General features: G+C 47.1%; 1 protein-coding gene across 7 annotated transcripts in view; it reads right to left on the bottom strand.

Moving 5' to 3' along the window:
- Positions 1 to 17,292, bottom strand: part of SPECC1 (sperm antigen with calponin homology and coiled-coil domains 1) — a 334,491-nt gene that overhangs the window by 169,271 nt on the left and 147,928 nt on the right. For all 7 annotated transcript variants that reach the window (XM_033921588.1, XM_033921589.1, XM_033921586.1 and 4 more), the window contains one exon: positions 1,780 to 2,957. In XM_033921588.1, coding sequence (XP_033777479.1) covers positions 1,780 to 2,957 — 1,178 coding nt within the window. The remainder of the gene's footprint in view (positions 1 to 1,779; positions 2,958 to 17,292) is intronic.

The raw sequence follows: 17,292 nt of genomic DNA, 5'->3' as shown, positions 1-17,292 counted from the left end.
AGGGGATGGTGAAGGAGGAAGAGAACAGAAAAGAAAAGGAAAGCATAGGAGGAGCATTAGAGAGGGAGAGGAGAGGACAGTTTGCCAGCCTGAGAAACTCCCTAACCCCTTATGCTGCTGCACAGGGAAATGGGGAAAAATGACAGACAGACAGACAGACATCGGGAGGGAGGGAGACAGAAAGAAAGAAAGACACAGGGGCAGGGAGAGGGACAGAAAGACAGACAGAGAAAGGGGGCCAGAGAGAGAGTCAGCGGGAGAAGGAAAGGGGGCTGCTTTGGGGGAAGGGGTGTGCTGGGAACAGACAGCTTTGCTCTGGGGGGGAAGACAGAAGAGGGCCATGGAGAGACATTTGGGGGGGAGGTGGGTGCTGGGGGCAGACAGCAGCCAAGGAGAGAGAGATAAAGAAACACAGACAGACAGACACATCTATTCTAGCACCCGTTAATGTAACGGGCTTAAAGACTAGTGTTCTATAAAAGAAAGCAGATGCCTATTTTTAGGGTTACCAGATTTTACTTTCCGGACCCCTAGACTCACCCCCAAGGCCCGGCCAGTTCCACCCATCCCTGCCCCATTATGCCCCAGTCCGCCCCCCAATCTCGCTCTAGCCCTGCCCTGCCCGACGCAATTTCGAGGAAGCTTTACAAAACCCGGACAAAGTGCCGGATTTTGAAAAGCCGTCCGGACTCCTTGACATATCCTCGAAAGGGAGGACATGTTCGGGGAAATCTAGACTTCTGGTAATCCTACCTATTTTCATTTATAGAATACTTCTATACAGTAACAGCAAGGTAACTTGACACTCAGGGTGGAGGCACCTGGCATCGCTGCACCGTGTGCCTATCTTATGTATTCATTCCTATCACCCCCCCACCCCACCTCTTCAAATCTTTGCCAGCCGTGAGCAGGCTCTCCTACTCACTGCTTGTGCTGACTGAGTCTTCCTTCTGACATCGCTTCCAGATCCCACAAACAGGAAGTGACATCAGAGGGTGGGATGAGGCCAGTGCAAGCAGTGGATAGCAGTGCCTGCTCGCTGCTTGCAAAGATTTGAAGAGGTGGGGGGAGTGCATTTCATTCTCATCGCTGGGGGAGGGGGAAGGTGTTGATGCCCCCACCAAGTTAGCATCCAGGGCACTCCGCCCCTGCCCCCTCACTAAGCCACCGCTTCCATAACAGGAAAAACACAGGTCTACAGAGTTGGGGTAAGTGCTTGCACCTAAATGCCAGACATCTGAGCACAAATTATAGTAATTTTACAACTTATGCATCTAATTTCATCTGATAAATTCACACTCTGTAAGATATATGCATATGCTGTAGCCCTTATCTGCCGTCATCTTTCTTTCTATATTTATAGAACACCACTTTGGTGGAATATCGACATTTATCCACACACATAGATCCCATTTATCCTCTAGATTTTGAAGCTGTGCTCTCCCTGCAAAATATCCCACAATAAGAATTTCTGCTTTAGCCATTAACAAGTTAGGAATAATTTCTAGCAAACACTCCTACTCGTAAAAGCCTTTTTGTGGGTAAACACTTGCTCCTTAATCCACTGAGCCAGCGCTCATTCCCTCGCTTCCTAAGTAAGTACACATAGCAGATTGTTAAGATCAAAGAAGAGGAGGGAATTCTTATGCACTTAGGGATGGGAGAAGAACCCAAAAGCTCTAGACTTTGCTTCCTTCATAGGCCGACTGAGTCTTTCATCTGAGCCTCACAGTAGCCCTGGATCGAAAAAGGGGTGGGGGAAGAGGGGAGGGGGCTCACCTTGCACAACAGCCCTTGCAGATTTTTCAACTCTCCATGGGCCTCGCTCAGTTCCTTTTGGAGTCCAGTGCATGTCCGTTCAAGTTGTGCTCCTGGGGAATGGTCCACGGCTGTGGATTCTAGCTGTATCCGCAAATGACTGTTCTCCACCTTCAGGTCCTCCAGAATTTTGGCCAAGGTGCCGTTGTGCTGCTTTTCGGCTTCCAGAAGCCTATGCAGTTGAGCCACTTCTTCCTGAAGTCCTCGGATAGTTCCCTGGGCTTCTTCTGCATGCCGCAAACTGCAGCTCAATTGCTGCTGCAAATCCAATAACTGTTCCTGCTCAGCAAGCACCTTCTTCTGCAGCTCTGCGTGTAGTCGCTCCAGCTCTCTATGCTTCTGTTCTAGTTCCACAGGCCAGCACCTTGCACCCAGACCCTCTTGCAACTCCTTCTCCTGGCCCCTCATCCCTACTGCCTCCTTGTGTAACCGTCCCTCTAGCTCCTGGTTTTCGTGGCTCAGCCGCTTCATGCAGTTCCTCTGCACTCTCTCCACCACAAATTCATGCAGTACCTGCTCTTTACTGGATAGCTGCTGTGGAGGTGTCTGCATCTCCTCAGTGGTGCCATCATGAAGTCGTTCCACTGCTGAGCCCCCACCCAGAAGCCCAGAGCTTCTGTCCGCCCGCTGATCCAAATCTGGCACATCAGGTGACATAGACGTTTTGGTCAGATCACTGCTGGAGGAGCCAGATGTTCGCAGGGTATTTCCAGATTCAGAGGTGAGGAGGCTAGAGTCTGTGCTGCTGCTGCTGTGTCCCACCTCAGCTGTAGCTTGAAGCTTCTCTGCTGACAGTCGATGATCCTGCTTGAGGAGGGGAAGCTCACGCCGCAGAAAGCCCAGCGTTCTTGCTGTCACCTTGTTTGCATCAGGTGAGCCCTGCAGCTCCCTGGAGACTCTGCTGATTTCAGGGTCCTTGGACCTGGCTTCAGGATGGAGTTTCTTGTTCTGAGACTCCGGGCTTGCTCCATGCCCTGGTTGAGGCTTGACAGGGCTCCGTTGCTGTCTGGTGGGCACACTGCTCACCAAGGCTCTTTTGGTGTTAGCCTGGCCGTGCAGGGATACTCTCTCTCTGGCAGAGGCTGCTGGAGCTTCCCGAGGACCAGGAATACCGGAGCGTCTGGATGTGGAAACTGTCCCTAAAAAAGCAAGCAGAAATAAGACAAGTTAGTAAGAAATCTCAATGCCACTTGGGGAGGACAAATTTTTAAAAAGGGATCTAGGCAGGTAATTACATTTCCTAGTTAGACCCTCTACAGCAGTAATCTCCAGCCTTTCTCACGTAACTGGCCAGAGTGTGAATATGAGAAAACTCCGAGGGCTACCAAAAGATTTCAAGCTTACACATACTACTAATTTTGTAAACCTTGACCTGCTTGTTCAGACTGGCTATTAAAAATTAATACTAATACTGATTCTAAAACACTTCAAAGATACATTTTAAAAACTCACTTTATTTTGGATTGTCAACAGTAGTAAATTTCATAAATGAGATACCCGAGTAACACACTTAAGAGACTGCTTGCAGTTGCTATATCAAGTGGGCAATATTTGAAGAGCATTTCAGCCAATGGAGGGCTGCACTTTGGAGACCACTGCTGTAAGGTGAAAAATGCACCCCTTTCGTCTGGCTAAAAATCTTTTCACAATGTGCACACTTCTACTGAATATAAAAGATATTCCAGAGCCATGGTTAGATCAGAGAATGCAAGGAGCAACATTGAGTACCCTAAAACAGAAGTGGGGAAGGTAGCCTGCACAGAGCAGCAGGCACAACCCTAAAACAATTCTCAATTCCACCTGCGTGTGTTGCAGCTAGATGAACTAGTAAAAGGTACCCCCATATGACATTCTTCATAGTATCATCTGCCACAGAGGATGGATTGTGCTCCAGTGCAGCTGCACACATCATAAGCCAGCAGGAGGTGCTAGCACACACTTCTATCTCCGCTTGAATGCTCTTTTCACACTGGATGCATTATATGTGGTACAACTTTCTTCTCTAGGAATAATTCTTTCTCAGCCGAACATTCTCCATCTGCTTAATTAACAGTGAATATAAAAGAGGGATCACAACATCCATCTCCAGTGCTGACCCCTTCCTGAATGAAGGCTTCCACTTCAGACATGCAGAAGGAGCTGGCAAATGTTCACAGGAAGAATTATTTGACCACAGTACTGGAGGAATCATGAAACACTGGCCAAAGGCACTGCCTTGCGTCTCAGATTTTCCAAATGGGGAGGAACTTAAAGCCCCAAACAAGGAGCAACAGAACAAAAACATCTTTTAGATCTTCTGAGGCCACAAACTTGACAGCCTAAAACCACAGAACCTAACGCTGGAGACTACAGAGCCCGCCCGTTACTGAACGCAGTATTGCATACTTGCAGTCCCAGTGCTCCCAGGTCAAGCAATGAGATAATTCCGAGGAAAAAAAGCCTGTGGTCCTTGAAATCCTAGCAAAGCTTGTGTTCCTTCCGAGGAGCTTTTCCCAATACCGAGCGCAGCAAGGTGGAATATGTGAAAGTTCATATGGCATGAGAATTGGATAAAAATATACTGCAAAGCAAGAAAAACTTAAAATGACTTCACATTTTAGAAAAAGCAGAGAGGCAGAAACCTGCGCTAAGCAGAAGTTGAGTTGCAAACCTAAAAACAATAACACGGGGCGGGGAAACTATAAAACAATAAAAGGGGGAGGGGAGAGGGGGTAAATCTGCACAGAGCGGCAGATACAACCCTAAAAACCATACAGGGTAGCATATGGCAGGTACAACCCCGGTTTCATTTCTGGGCAGACTGGTCTCACTCAGTTGTAATTTAACGTACGATTAAGCAAAAGTAAACAAAGACGTTTCAATTAATATCCTTCAAACAAGAGAGAAAACATGCATAAGAACATAAGAACATAAGCAGTGCCTCCGCCGGGTCAGACCATAGGTCCATCATGCCCAGCAGTCCGCTCCCGCGGCGGCCCAAACAGGTCACCTGTCTGAATCACCAGAAGGGGCCCCCTTGCCACCCTGGTTTCCCATTGAAGTCCTATCTTCCCATCGAAGTCCTAACCCTCCGGTTTTGCACATGCACGACCTGGTCGGGTTTCTATACTTATTTCCTGGATACTTCTCTCAGTATCCCACGATCCCTTTATCCCTCAGGAATCCGTCCAATCCCTGTTTGAATCCCTGTACCGTACTCTGTCCGACCACCTCCTCCGGCAGCGCATTCCAAGTGTCCACGACCCTCTGGGTGAAAAAAAACTTCCTTGCATTTGTTTTGAACCTATCTCCCTTCAGTTTCTCCGAGTGCCCCCTCGTACCTGTTGTCCCCTTCAGTCTGAAGAATCTGTCCCTATCCACCCTCTCTTTGCCCCTCATGATCTTGAAGGTCTCTATCATATCTCCCCTGAGCCTCCTTTTTTCCAGGGAGAAGAGCCCCAGCTTATCCAACCTCTCGGCGTATGGGCAGTGTTCCAGCCCTCTTACCAGTTTTGTCGCTCTCCTTTGGACTCTCTCAAGCACCGCCATGTCCTTCTTGAGGTATGGCGACCAATACTGCACGCAGTATTCCAGATGCGGACGCACCATCGCTCGATACAATGGCATGATGACTTCCCGCGTCCTGGTTGTGATGCCCCTCTTTATGATGCCCAGCATCCTGTTGGCTTTTTTCGAGGCTGCTGCGCACTGTGCAGATGGCTTCAGTGATGCATCCACCAGCACACCCAAGTCTCTCTCAAGTCTGCTGTCTCCCAACAATGCCCCCCCCATTTTGTAGTTGAACAACGGGTTCTTTTTCCCTATATGCATGACCTTGCATTTTTCCACATTGAAGCGCATTTGCCATTTGTCTGCCCAGTCCTCCAGCTTCTCCAGGTCCCTTTGCAGGTCCTCACACTCCTCCCTGGACCTAACTCTGCCGCACAGTTTGGTATCATCTGCAAATTTTATGACCTCGCACTTTGCCTCTTTTTCCAGGTCATTGATAAATATGTTGAAGAGTAACGGCCCCAGCACCGATCCCTGTGGCACACCGCTTGTGACTCCCCGCCAGTCAGAATATTGGCCCTTTACTCCAACCCTCTGCAGTCTACCCGACAACCAGTGCTCGATCCATCTGTGCACATCTCCTCCCACCCCGTGGTTCCACAGCTTCCTAAGCAGTCTTTCATGTGGCACCTTGTCGAAAGCCTTTTGAAAATCGAGATAAATGATGTCGATTGTCCACCCGACTGCTTATTCCCTCAAAGAAGTACAGAAGGTTCGTTAAGCACGACCTTCCCTTACAGAATCCGTGCTGGCTTGTTCTCAGTAGACCATTTCTTTCAATGTGCTCGCAAATGCCGTCCTTGATCATAGCTTCCACCATCTTCCCTACAATTGAAGTCAGGCTCACCGGCCTGTAGTTCCCAGGGTCACCCCTCGATCCCTTCTTGAAGATAGGTGTGACATTTGCCAATTTCCAGTCCTTTGGTACCTCTCCAGTTTTCAAGGATAGGTTACAAACATGCTGGATTGTGCCCGCTATTTCCTGTCTTAGTTCCTTCAGAACCCTTGGGTGGATCCCGTCCGGACCCGGTGATTTGCCGCATTTTAACCTGTCTATCTGTTTGAGGACATCCTCCTTACTTACCTCTATGTGTTCCAATTTTTCAGCCTGTTCCCCACTCATGAGCTCCTCTGAGTCCGGTATATTAGATGTGTCCTCTCTCGTGAAAACCGACGAGAAGAACGTGTTCAACCTCTCAGCTACCTCTTTATCCTCCTTAATCATTCCCTTCCTATCCCCATCGTCCAACGGCCCCACCTCCTCTCTCGCTGGTCGTTTCCCCTTTATGTAACTGAAGAATGCCTTGAAGTTTTTCGCCTCCCTGGCCAGCCCCTCTTCGTATTTCCCTTTTGCTTTTCTAACCTCTCGGTGGCATTCTTTTTGGCATTTCCTGTGCGCCTGGTGGTTTTCCTCCGTTGGGTCCTTTTTCCATCTCCGGAAGGATACTTTTTTGTCATTTATTGCCCTCTTTACTTCTGCTGAGATCCAAATCGGGTCCTTTGACCGCTTGTTCTTGCAGCCTTTCCTGAAATTGGGGACGTACATTTTTTGTGCTTCTTGCAGGGTGTCCCTGAATAGGGTCCAGGCGCTTTCCACAGTCTCCATCCTAAAGATATTTCTGAGCTTCTTCCCCACCATTTTCCTCATAGCAACATAGTTCCCTTTCTTGAAGTTGAGCGCAGTTGTTGCGGTCCTCCTTACTATGGGTGTCCCCCTTTCTAATGTGAATCTGATCGCATTGTGGTCACTGTTGCCTAGTGGTCCTCCCACTTCTACCCCGCTTGCAGGCCCCCCTAATCCGTTCAGGATGAGGTCAAGAGTAGCACTCCCTCGCGTCGGTTCCCTGACCAGTTGCTCCATGAAGCAGTCCCTCACAGCTTCTACAAATCCTGTTTCCCTAGTGCAGTTGGAGTGACCCGTACTCCAGTCTATCCCCGGGTAGTTAAAGTCCCCCATCACTGTTACATTTCCAGTCCTGCACTCCTGTCTCAGTTCAGCTTCCAAGTCGTGTCCGACTCCTTATGGCGTACTAGGTGGGCGATAGTACATCCCCAGTTTTATGTCTGCACCCTTGTTTCCCGGCAATTTGACCCATAGCGATTCCAGCCCCTCTGCCTTCTTTGCCATATCCATCCCGACTGAGTCGATAGAGTTCTTTATATATAGTGCTATGCCTCCCCCCTTCTTGTGGGTCCTGTCCCTCCTGTAGAGCTTGTACCCCGTCAGCGCCACATCCCATTGATTCTCCTCAGTCCACCATGTTTCTGTAATTCCAATTATATCCAGGTCTTCCCCCTTGGCCACGACCTCTAGTTCACCCATCTTGGCCCTGAGGCTTCTTGCATTTGTGTAGAAGCACCGCAGGTCTCGTCGTTTTTCCTCCACCTCTGCATTCACCTCTGCATTCACCTGGGCCGCCTCTCCTGTTCCCTGTACTTCTGCTTTGCCCTCCGCCTTTACCCTTGTAGCTTTCAGCTTCCCCACATTTCCGCCACTCCACTTCCCCGCTTTTCCTCTGGGTTTTCTTGCCCCCTCCTGGGCCCCGGCCTCTGTTCGATCCCCCTCGCCTTGTTTAGCCCCTATAATGCCCTCAGCTTTTGCTTTCTTGCCATCCAGTCCCCCTGTGTCTCCATGCCCCTCAGTCTCCTCCTCCTCCCAGCAAGCTCCCTTTACCTGTTGTTTCCCTCGCTGTCTGATCATGAGATCCACCGGTCCCTCTACTTCCTCCTTGCAGTCAGCCCGTTCAGTATCTGTTCTGGATACTGTTGTCCGAAGCGTCAACATCAGATCAGCTGTCGGCTTTCCCCCTCTCCTCAGTTTAAAGCCCTCTCGATCTCCTTCCTCACATTGGCAGCCAGTAGTCTAGTTCCCTCTGTGCTCAGGTGCAGGCCATCCCGCCGGTAGAGCTTACTCTTTCCCCAGAAGGACGTCCAGTTCCTCACAAAGTGGAAGCCCTCCTCCTGGCACCATCTCCTCAACCATGCATTCACAGCCTGGAGGTCTGCCTGCCTCTTTGCATCTGCTCTCGGTACAGGTAGGATCTCTGAGAATGCTACCCTCCGGGTATTCCGCTTCAGTTTTCGTCCCAGGACCTTGAACTGGTCAGTCAGCGTGGCCATGCTGAAGTTCCTCCGGCTCACATCATTCGTTCCGACGTGGATTATCACCGCTGTCTCCTCTGTCTCTGCTCCATCCAGGATCCTCTCGATCCTATCAGAGACGTCTCGTGTCTTGGCCCCTGGGAGACAAGTCACTAGCCGGTCCTCCCTTCCTCCAGCTACGTGACTATCTACCTCTCTCAAGATCGAGTCTCCTACCACAATAGCAAATAGCAAATGCACTTTGGGTAATCAATATTATTTCTCCCAGAAAGGCTCAATCCTCAATCCTGCTGTTATCTTTACAGATCCTCCCCCCCTCCCTCACCCCATGGCTCATTAAGACTGGAATCTCAATATCTGGGGCCCTCCCAAAACAGGAACCACTGGGGATCAGTTACTGTATGTTTAATAACTTTATATTCATATGTTTTGTATTTGACAGTATTTTCTTTTTCTTTTTTTGGTATATGCCTTGGTCAATTTGCTTGTTAAGACAGAGAATATCGCATAATCCAATTAATGAAAAAGTGGCTGCTGCTGTGCGCCAGAAGAAACAGAAAAAGGCAGCAACAGAGCAAAACAAGGAGGGGACATTTTTTTATTCATTGCCAGATCAAATACCTGATGACCCTCAATTGCATCATGTAACATCATTAAAAATGGTTTAACCAGGCAGGCGAGGCTGGCCATCCGGTAATATTCAGAATGCTTGTGGCAGCTCATGATACTACAGGAAATGCCGCGAGCAGCTGCGAGAGATCATGGCAGCTATTTTAGAAGGCAGCCGTGAGGAGGCAGGAGTGAGAGGGCCACGTTCCTGCCACAAAACCCCCCCGCTGGACCATCAGGTACCTCAGTAGGCCCAGTGGGAGGAATCATGGGGTTAGGAGAGAGAGTAAAGGGTCAGGGCTTGGCGAGCCGCATCCAAATGCAGGAAGAGCCACAAGTTGACAACCCCTGGTTTAATGGCAACATTCAGGGGGTGATGCAGAAAGGCAAGCAGTAGAGCTGGTTCTATTGCATAATTAACGCACAAAAATCCCAGCGGTATGTTCTAAGCAATGAGCAATGTAAATTTTTGCCACAATCCATAGCTCATTGCAAAATGTCATTCTTCCTGTTGGTGCCTGAACAGCGACTGGATCAGGCACTGACAGGAAAGGTGCCATCTAAAAGAAATAAACATAACAAATTTCTAGACCGCATAACTCTAAGTTTAATGCGCTTAACAAAAACATTTGCTATGAGAAAATACAAAGAAGAAAATGTAATACACAAGAAATTAATTAGTCACAAATTTGGAAAAAAGAAGAGTCTTCAGAAGTTTTCTATAATAAGATGTAGATCTAATCAATAATGGGCAAAAATCTTTATCGTAATGAGCTGCTTGATAAGAAAGACAGTGATGTAAATAAGGCATTAGATTTTCTACTCTTCTCCTGTGTCATAAAAACAAATCTGTCAACAAGATAAAGTGGGGCAACACCAGATGCGACTTTATAGTATAGACAACCTAACTTAAAAATCACCCGTGCCTCCACTGGGAGCCAATGCAACCTGCAGTAATAAGGAGTTACATGGTCGTACTTCCTCATGCCATATATCATCCTTACTGCTGGAGGTGGGGGAAGCACATCTGCTGGCATTCTGCATCAACTTTATAAACTGATGTCCTGAAAAACCATCCCCACTCTGAAAAAATAGCCCTGGCGTCAAGTGGCAATCCACTCCCAACTTGACTAACAGTCCCCAGCTAACCCCCCAAAACATCTTTGACATTTATGGGCAACCCCTCCTCGCTTAACTAAACTTAACAAAAATAATTTTTTTAAAAGCCCCTGGTTATCTAGTTGGTCCGCCTGACCCCTTGCCTAGGCACCCCTGGATCCTAAACTTTAAATAAGGCAGGAATGATGTCTGCTCACTGTTGCCTCTGGCACTGCCATCTTCAACAAAATGATAGCACATGTCCCCACACAGGACATTGCCAGGTGCAGAAGCAAGTAGGCATCACTCTTGCTTCATTTAATGTACGGGGGCAAGATTGGGCAAAGGATCATGGGAATATTTTTTTTTAGTCAAATCAAGTTGGATTGAGGTGTGGTTGGGATCGGGGGATGGGGGTTGCTCGACACCAGGGATGTTTTTAGGTGGTCTGATCTGGTCAGGGGAGGGATTTTGTTTTTATTTTAGGGGCAGGGGTGAGGAAGAAGAGTGGGTACTAGACTACCAGGGACCATCACAGATCTGGGGCAGACTGGTGGGGTCAGGAGAGAGAAAGTGCAGCTAAACATATGCACTCCTTTCCACCAGCCCTGCCCCAGATGTAGTGAAAGTTTATTTTTGTACTTTACTGCACAACCAGATATTTTCATATTAAACCCACGGTAACCAAGCAGTTAGCCTCATGGTAGCTTTCTGTATCGGCCTCTCAGTTGTCTAACTAAATAAGCAGATAAAGAGGGCAAAAAGGCACAGCTTTATCCAACGAGCTAACTGGGCACGAATTAGTTTCTGGGTGACTACACGTACCTGGATATTCAATGCTGGAACCTGGACAAGGCCCAGCATTGATACCTGCTGATCGCCATGGGCTGAATAACTGTCCCTATATATTCTCATCAAAACTTACTACTGCATGGGTCAGCCTTCCATAAAATGGCAAATTGCTCTCCACAAGACATCATTGGCCCCTGCCTCGGTAATGGGGGAAGGGGGGGTTCATGTACTTTCTGTGGCCATGTGAATTGGGTCATTCACACAGAAAGATCTACAAGCACTGCCACATCTGTGCATTTTCTGACCTTCTCTTCTTCCTTCCTGCAGGCCGCAGTGGAATTCACTTTTTACCCCTGCTAGCTCAGAACCTCTCTCAAAATGTTGAGACATTTATAAAATCTACAAATACTCCAATACGCCCTTCTTCAGGGCAGGCACAAAATGAGAGCATTTTCATCAGGACATTATACCGAGCTAAACAAAAGCCCTGGGATCAGGAGCCCCAGGGCTGCCAGGAGAGCGCAGAAGCAATGCTGTGTTGCAATACCATAAACTACAATCAGGAATGCACAGTATGTGCAGAGAGCACAGAAATTCTCTGCAGCAACGTGGGCACTGGCAGCTCCCCGAACAGGTCAGCTTTAGGTCACCCACTGACGGGTATTGCAACAAGCATGTCCCAGAAGGAGAAATGCCTGCTAAGAGAGCAGTAAGACAAACAAAACCTTTCTAAACTGCACTGCCGTTTGTTGTTAAGGCATTATTTTACCATTAACTCCAGTTATTAGTAACTAGGTCTCTTTGCATAAAAATGGGACCAGTGCTAAAATAGTAAGAGTTAATGGCAAGATAATACGTCTAATGGAAGTCCATGTTGATAAGTAAATCCCTGAACCCTTTAAATGCTACCGGTTTGTGGATGGCTTTTTTATGATTTGTTGGACTAAGGAAGAAGAGACTCAACAATTCACGGTTCTTTTAATACATCCCATCCTTCCTCAGATACAAAATTGACTTTTCCACTAAGAGGGCAGGATTTATATATAAGCTTCCGCTTAGGGCCTCAAGTTACAAACGTCCTCACACTTCACAAAAAAAAAGTATTTATAAATAATGAAAAATTGCAATAATCATAATTATTCTTGACTATGTTGGTTGTTTTAATCCTCCTAAATATGAAGTAAGTTTTAAGTTTAACATTGAGAAGGTCCTCCTCAATTACCGCTTAAGGGCTCAATACGTATAAATCCGGCCCTGTTTACAGAAAAGTTAACTTCTCAGACCATCATTTCTATCAGCAATCGGCCTACTGTCCAATGCCCCTCTCTCGCTGATTGTTTGCAGCAGGTTCCTGCTCTCTTATTCCTGTATCCGCTTCATGTACTTTAAAACCTTCTTTGTACCTATCTTCACTGATTGTCCAGCTCCTTTTATTGTAAACCGCCTCGAACTACTATGGCTTTGGCGGTATATAAGAATAAAATTATTTATTATTATGCAAACATATGTAAGAAGTTAATTGACAGATGCAACTTCCTCCACCTCTCACATACAAACAAAAATCCATTATAATAATAATAATAATAACAACTTTATTCTTCTATACTGCCACAATCTTGCTACTTCTAGGCAGTTTACAGTCAAGAGAGCTGGACATTCATTATGCGAAGGTAAGCCACAATACCATCATATATGGTCTAAAAAAAAAAAATGGGAGCACGTTACCCTTTACTATCAAAAACTTCATTGGTTGCCAGTGGAGTCTAGAGTTCTGTTCAAATTTTCCTGCATTAGTTATAAAGCAGTTTTTGGGATGCTACCTGATTATCTTGCCTCCCAGTTTTCCATGAATAGTTCCAATAGGAGTACTCGTAGAATAAACCTATTTAATTATCCTTCTTTTAAATCATGCCCATACAAGAAGTTTTTTGGGTAGAATTCTATCATTCCAGGCCGCCAAACTGAATACATGGCTTGGAAGATTAATTCTAGAGGCCACTTCTTACTTTGATTTTAGAAAAATCACTAAAAAAACACGCTTGTTTGACATGTTTTCCTCTTAGTTTCGTTCCTGCATAAATCTACCACGAATTCTTATTAATATTTTATATCTTAACGCCTCTATTGTCTTAACTTTTATTGATTTTATCAGATGCATTCTTTTACTGATTGTTTTTATCGTATTCAGATATCGACTGTTTATTCTGTATTTTAGATATTGATTGTATATATTTTTTGTTGTGAACTGCTTCGAACTTTGGTATAGCGGTATACAAGAAATAAATTATTATTATATGTTCTAACCCAAGAGGAGAAACATCTTGAAATTCCGACTGAATCCTTCAAACAAATAGGAAGATAATCTCTTAACACACCCATACAAAACCTACTGCAGAACAAAGAAAAGAAAACAGAGTCTTCATGGTCAGAATACTAAGAGGAAATATTAAAACAAACCAGGAACCTAAGACCTTTGAAGTTAAGATGATGAAACACTTCAACACAAACAAGATCTTCAAGATGTGGGTTTCTATCACATTATAGCCCATAAAATTCTATTACTTTGTTAGGGCTATCGGACATCCAGGAAAACCCAGACATGTCCTCTTAATAGAGAACCGTCCGAGTACCCAGAGGAATTTCTAAAACCTGGCAGTTTGTGAAGGACCACATCTGGAGGGCATTTGCACGTGCATGGACATCAACGCAATGACGTTGTACGCACGTGCGTGGTGTCATTGCATTGATGGCCGCGCAGACATGGTCCCGAGCTTAGGGAGGTTTGTTTGGGGACAGGGTGTAGCTGGAGGCGGAATGGGGTGGGACCAGATGTCCTCCTTTTTTCATAGAGAAAATCTGGTAACCCTACGCTTTGTCATCTTCTGATCACCCATCCATCTCTCCCTGTTTCTCATCTTCACCCACATCTTTCCCTTTTACATTCACAATCTGATAATGCCGTTTTTCCCCTCATACTGTCCTGACCTGAGGAAGAAGTTTCTGGTTTTTGAAAGCTAGTCAACAAATGTTATTTAGTCCAATAAAAATGGTTACTTAATTTATTTTGTTTTATTGCTATTTATCATCAAATAATAATGAAATGGAATTCCAATATGCCAAAAATGTTGCAGGCCAAGAGACAGCTGGAGTCCCAGCTCCCCGAATGTATTAATTGGTGTGATCAATAGTTTGCAAGGGTTAAGGCCCCTGCCAAGAGCTGGCACCTCAATGACATTCCTAAGTCCTGGGTTTCTAAATGCAATAAAAAGGTCAGTATGATTAGACTTAATAGCATTACATATGTAAATAGAAGAAGAAGAAGAAAAAAAAAAAAAACCACAACAAAACAAAAAACCACCGCCATCTTGTCAAAGAAAGACTGGATGGTGCACTGCGGTAGATTCCAGTAAGGAAAAAATTGTACTAAATGTGAATATTGATAATTGCATATGGGTAAAGGATCTGTATTGGAGACCCTGCAGTAACAGGTGATTTTTTTTATGCAGGGGACAGCCTTGAAAAAGCCTGAATAGGCAAAACATGTCGGCAAGAGTCCCAAAGCCGTCAGTGAGCTAACCAAAAAGATAAGTGCTGTAACTTAAGTTTTAGTATAAGAAGAAACAAAAGAAGAAGAAAAAAAAAAAAAAGATACGGTTTACAGAAGTTAAACAAATAAAATTGATGATGATTCATAAAGCACAGTTACTTACCGTAACAGGTGTTATCCAGGGACAGCAGGCATATATTCTCACACATGGGTGACGTCATCTACGGAGCCCCAGCGCGGACAGCTTTTCAAGCAAACTTGCTAGAAGTTTCAAGTTTGCACACTGCACCACGCATGTGCTAGCCTTCTCGCCCACTAGAGGGCGCATCCCCACCTCGTGGTCCTCAGTTCCATATCAAGCAAAGAAAAGCCATCCCCGGGGAGGTGGGCGGGTTGTGAGAATATATGCCTGCTGTCCCTGGATAACACCTGTTACGGTAAGTAACTGTGCTTTATCCCAGGACAAGCAGGCATGATATTCTCACACATGGGTGACCTCCAAGCCAACCAGAAAGAGGGCAGGTGGGAGGATGGCAATTTAGGAAAACAGGTTACGTAACACCGACTGGCCAAAGCGGCCGTCACTCCTGGACAAGGAGCCCAGACAGTAGTGGGAGGTGAACGTATGAACCGAAGACCAGGTGGCAGCTTTACATATGTCCTCCATAGGAGTAGAACGGAGGAAAGCAACCGAAGCTGCCATCGCCCGGACCTTGTGCCCCGTAACTCGACCCGAGAGCGGGAGACCAGCCTGAGCGTAGCAAAAAGAGATACAAGCAGCTAACCAGTTGGATAAGGTACGCTTGGAAACCGGATGTCCTAATCGATTAGGATCAAAGGACAAAAACAATTGAGGAACCTTCCGATGAGACTTAGTACGTTGGAGATAAAAAGCCAACGCCCTCTTACAGTCAAGCGTGTGAAGCGCCGTCTCACCAGGATGAGAATGGGGCTTCGGGAAAAATACCGGAAGAACAATGGACTGATTGAGGTGGAAATCAGACACAACCTTAGGCAAAAATTTGGGATGGGTGCGAAGAACCACCTTGTCATGATGAAACACAGTGAAAGGAGGATCCGCAACCAAAGCCTGTAGCTCGCTAATCCGACGAGCGGACGTGAGCGCAATCAAAAAGACCACTTTCCAAGTAAGAAACTTAAGAAGAGCTTTATCGATCGGCTCAAAAGGTGGTTTCATCAGTTGAGCCAAGACCACATTAAGATCCCACACCACAGGAGGAGGCTTGAGAGGAGGATGAACATTCACAAGACCCCTCATGAAACGAGAAACCAGAGGATGCAGAGAGAGGGAACGACCCTCGAGATGTTGATGGAATGCAGCAATGGCACTAAGATGCACTCGAATGGAAGTCGTCTTCAGACCAGAATTCGACAGATGCAACAGATATTCCAGCACCGAAGACACAGGAACTGAACCCGGGTCAAGGTGGTTCGAGGAGCACCAGGATGAAAATCTGGTCCACTTCTGGGAATAACAAAGCCTAGTCGAGACCTTGCGAGAGGCCTCCAAAATTTCCCACACTGACTGAGAAACAGGAATCGAAGTCAAGGGGAAAGGAACCAAGCCATCAGATGTAACGACTGAAGATTGGGATGTAACAGCGAACCCCGACTCTGAGACAGCAGAGAGGGAAAGACAGGCAGAAGCAGAGGCTCCCTGACACTGAGTTGAAGAAGCAGGGAGAACCAGTGCTGTCTTGGCCAACGAGGCGCAATGAGAATCATAGTAGCTTTGGTCGATTTTAGATGAACCAGCGTTCTCAAAATCAGAGGAAAAGGAGGGAACGCATAAAGGAACCTCCCCTCCCAGTCGAGAAGAAAAGCATCGGCCTCGAGACGGTCCCGGGAGTACATCCGAGAACAGTAGAGGGGTAGTTTGTGAGTCTCGGGTGAAGCAAACAGATCCACCTGAGGAGTCCCCCAGCGGTCGAAGACTGCGCGTAGAACCCGGGAGTTCAGCGACCACTCGTGCGGCTGGAGAAGACGACTGAGTTTGTCTGCTAGACAATTCAGTTCCCCCTGAATGTAAACCGCCCGCAAGAAGATGTTCTGAGAGACGGTCCATGTCCAAAGGCGCAGGGCTTCCTGGCACAGAGGCCAAGAGCCCGTCCCCCCTTGCTTGTTTATGTAATACATGGCCACCTGGTTGTCTGTCCGAACGAGAACCACCTGATCGCGCAGGAGGTGACCGAAGGCCCGAGCAGCCAGATAAATGGCACGAAGCTCCAACACGTTGATGTGACACCGATGATCCGCGGCCGACCATAGGCCTTGCGTCCGTAAACCGTCTAGATGAGCCCCCCACGCATACTCCGAAGAGTCCGTCGTCAGGACCTTGCGATGCTGAGGGACGCGAAAGAGCAAACCCCCTGACAGATTGGTAGAGTTGGTCCACCAACGGAGCGAGCGTCTGAAAGACGGAGTCACAGTCAAACGTCGAGATACTGGGTCGCGGTCCTGACGCCATTGCGAGGCCAAGGTCCACTGAGGAATCCTCAGATGCAACTGGGCAAATGGGGTCACTTGGACCGTAGATGCCATGTGCCCCAAAAGCACCATCATGCGTTGAGCCGACACTACCTGCAGTTGCGAAACCTGCCGGCCCAAGCGAAGCAGTGCCTCCAGCCGTGGAGAAGGGAGGAAGGCACGAAGGAGAACCGTGTCCAGCACGGCTCCTATAAACTGTAGGGATTGAGTCGGGCGCAAGTGAGACTTGGGAAAGTTCACCTCGAACCCTAGACCCTGAAGAAGCGTAA

This window comes from Geotrypetes seraphini, chromosome 15 (genome assembly GCF_902459505.1).
Source record: "Geotrypetes seraphini chromosome 15, aGeoSer1.1, whole genome shotgun sequence".
Classification (NCBI taxonomy): Eukaryota; Metazoa; Chordata; class Amphibia; order Gymnophiona; family Dermophiidae; genus Geotrypetes; species Geotrypetes seraphini.
The sequence above is the reverse complement of the archived record's forward strand: the minus strand, read 5'-3'. Positions and strand labels throughout refer to the sequence as shown.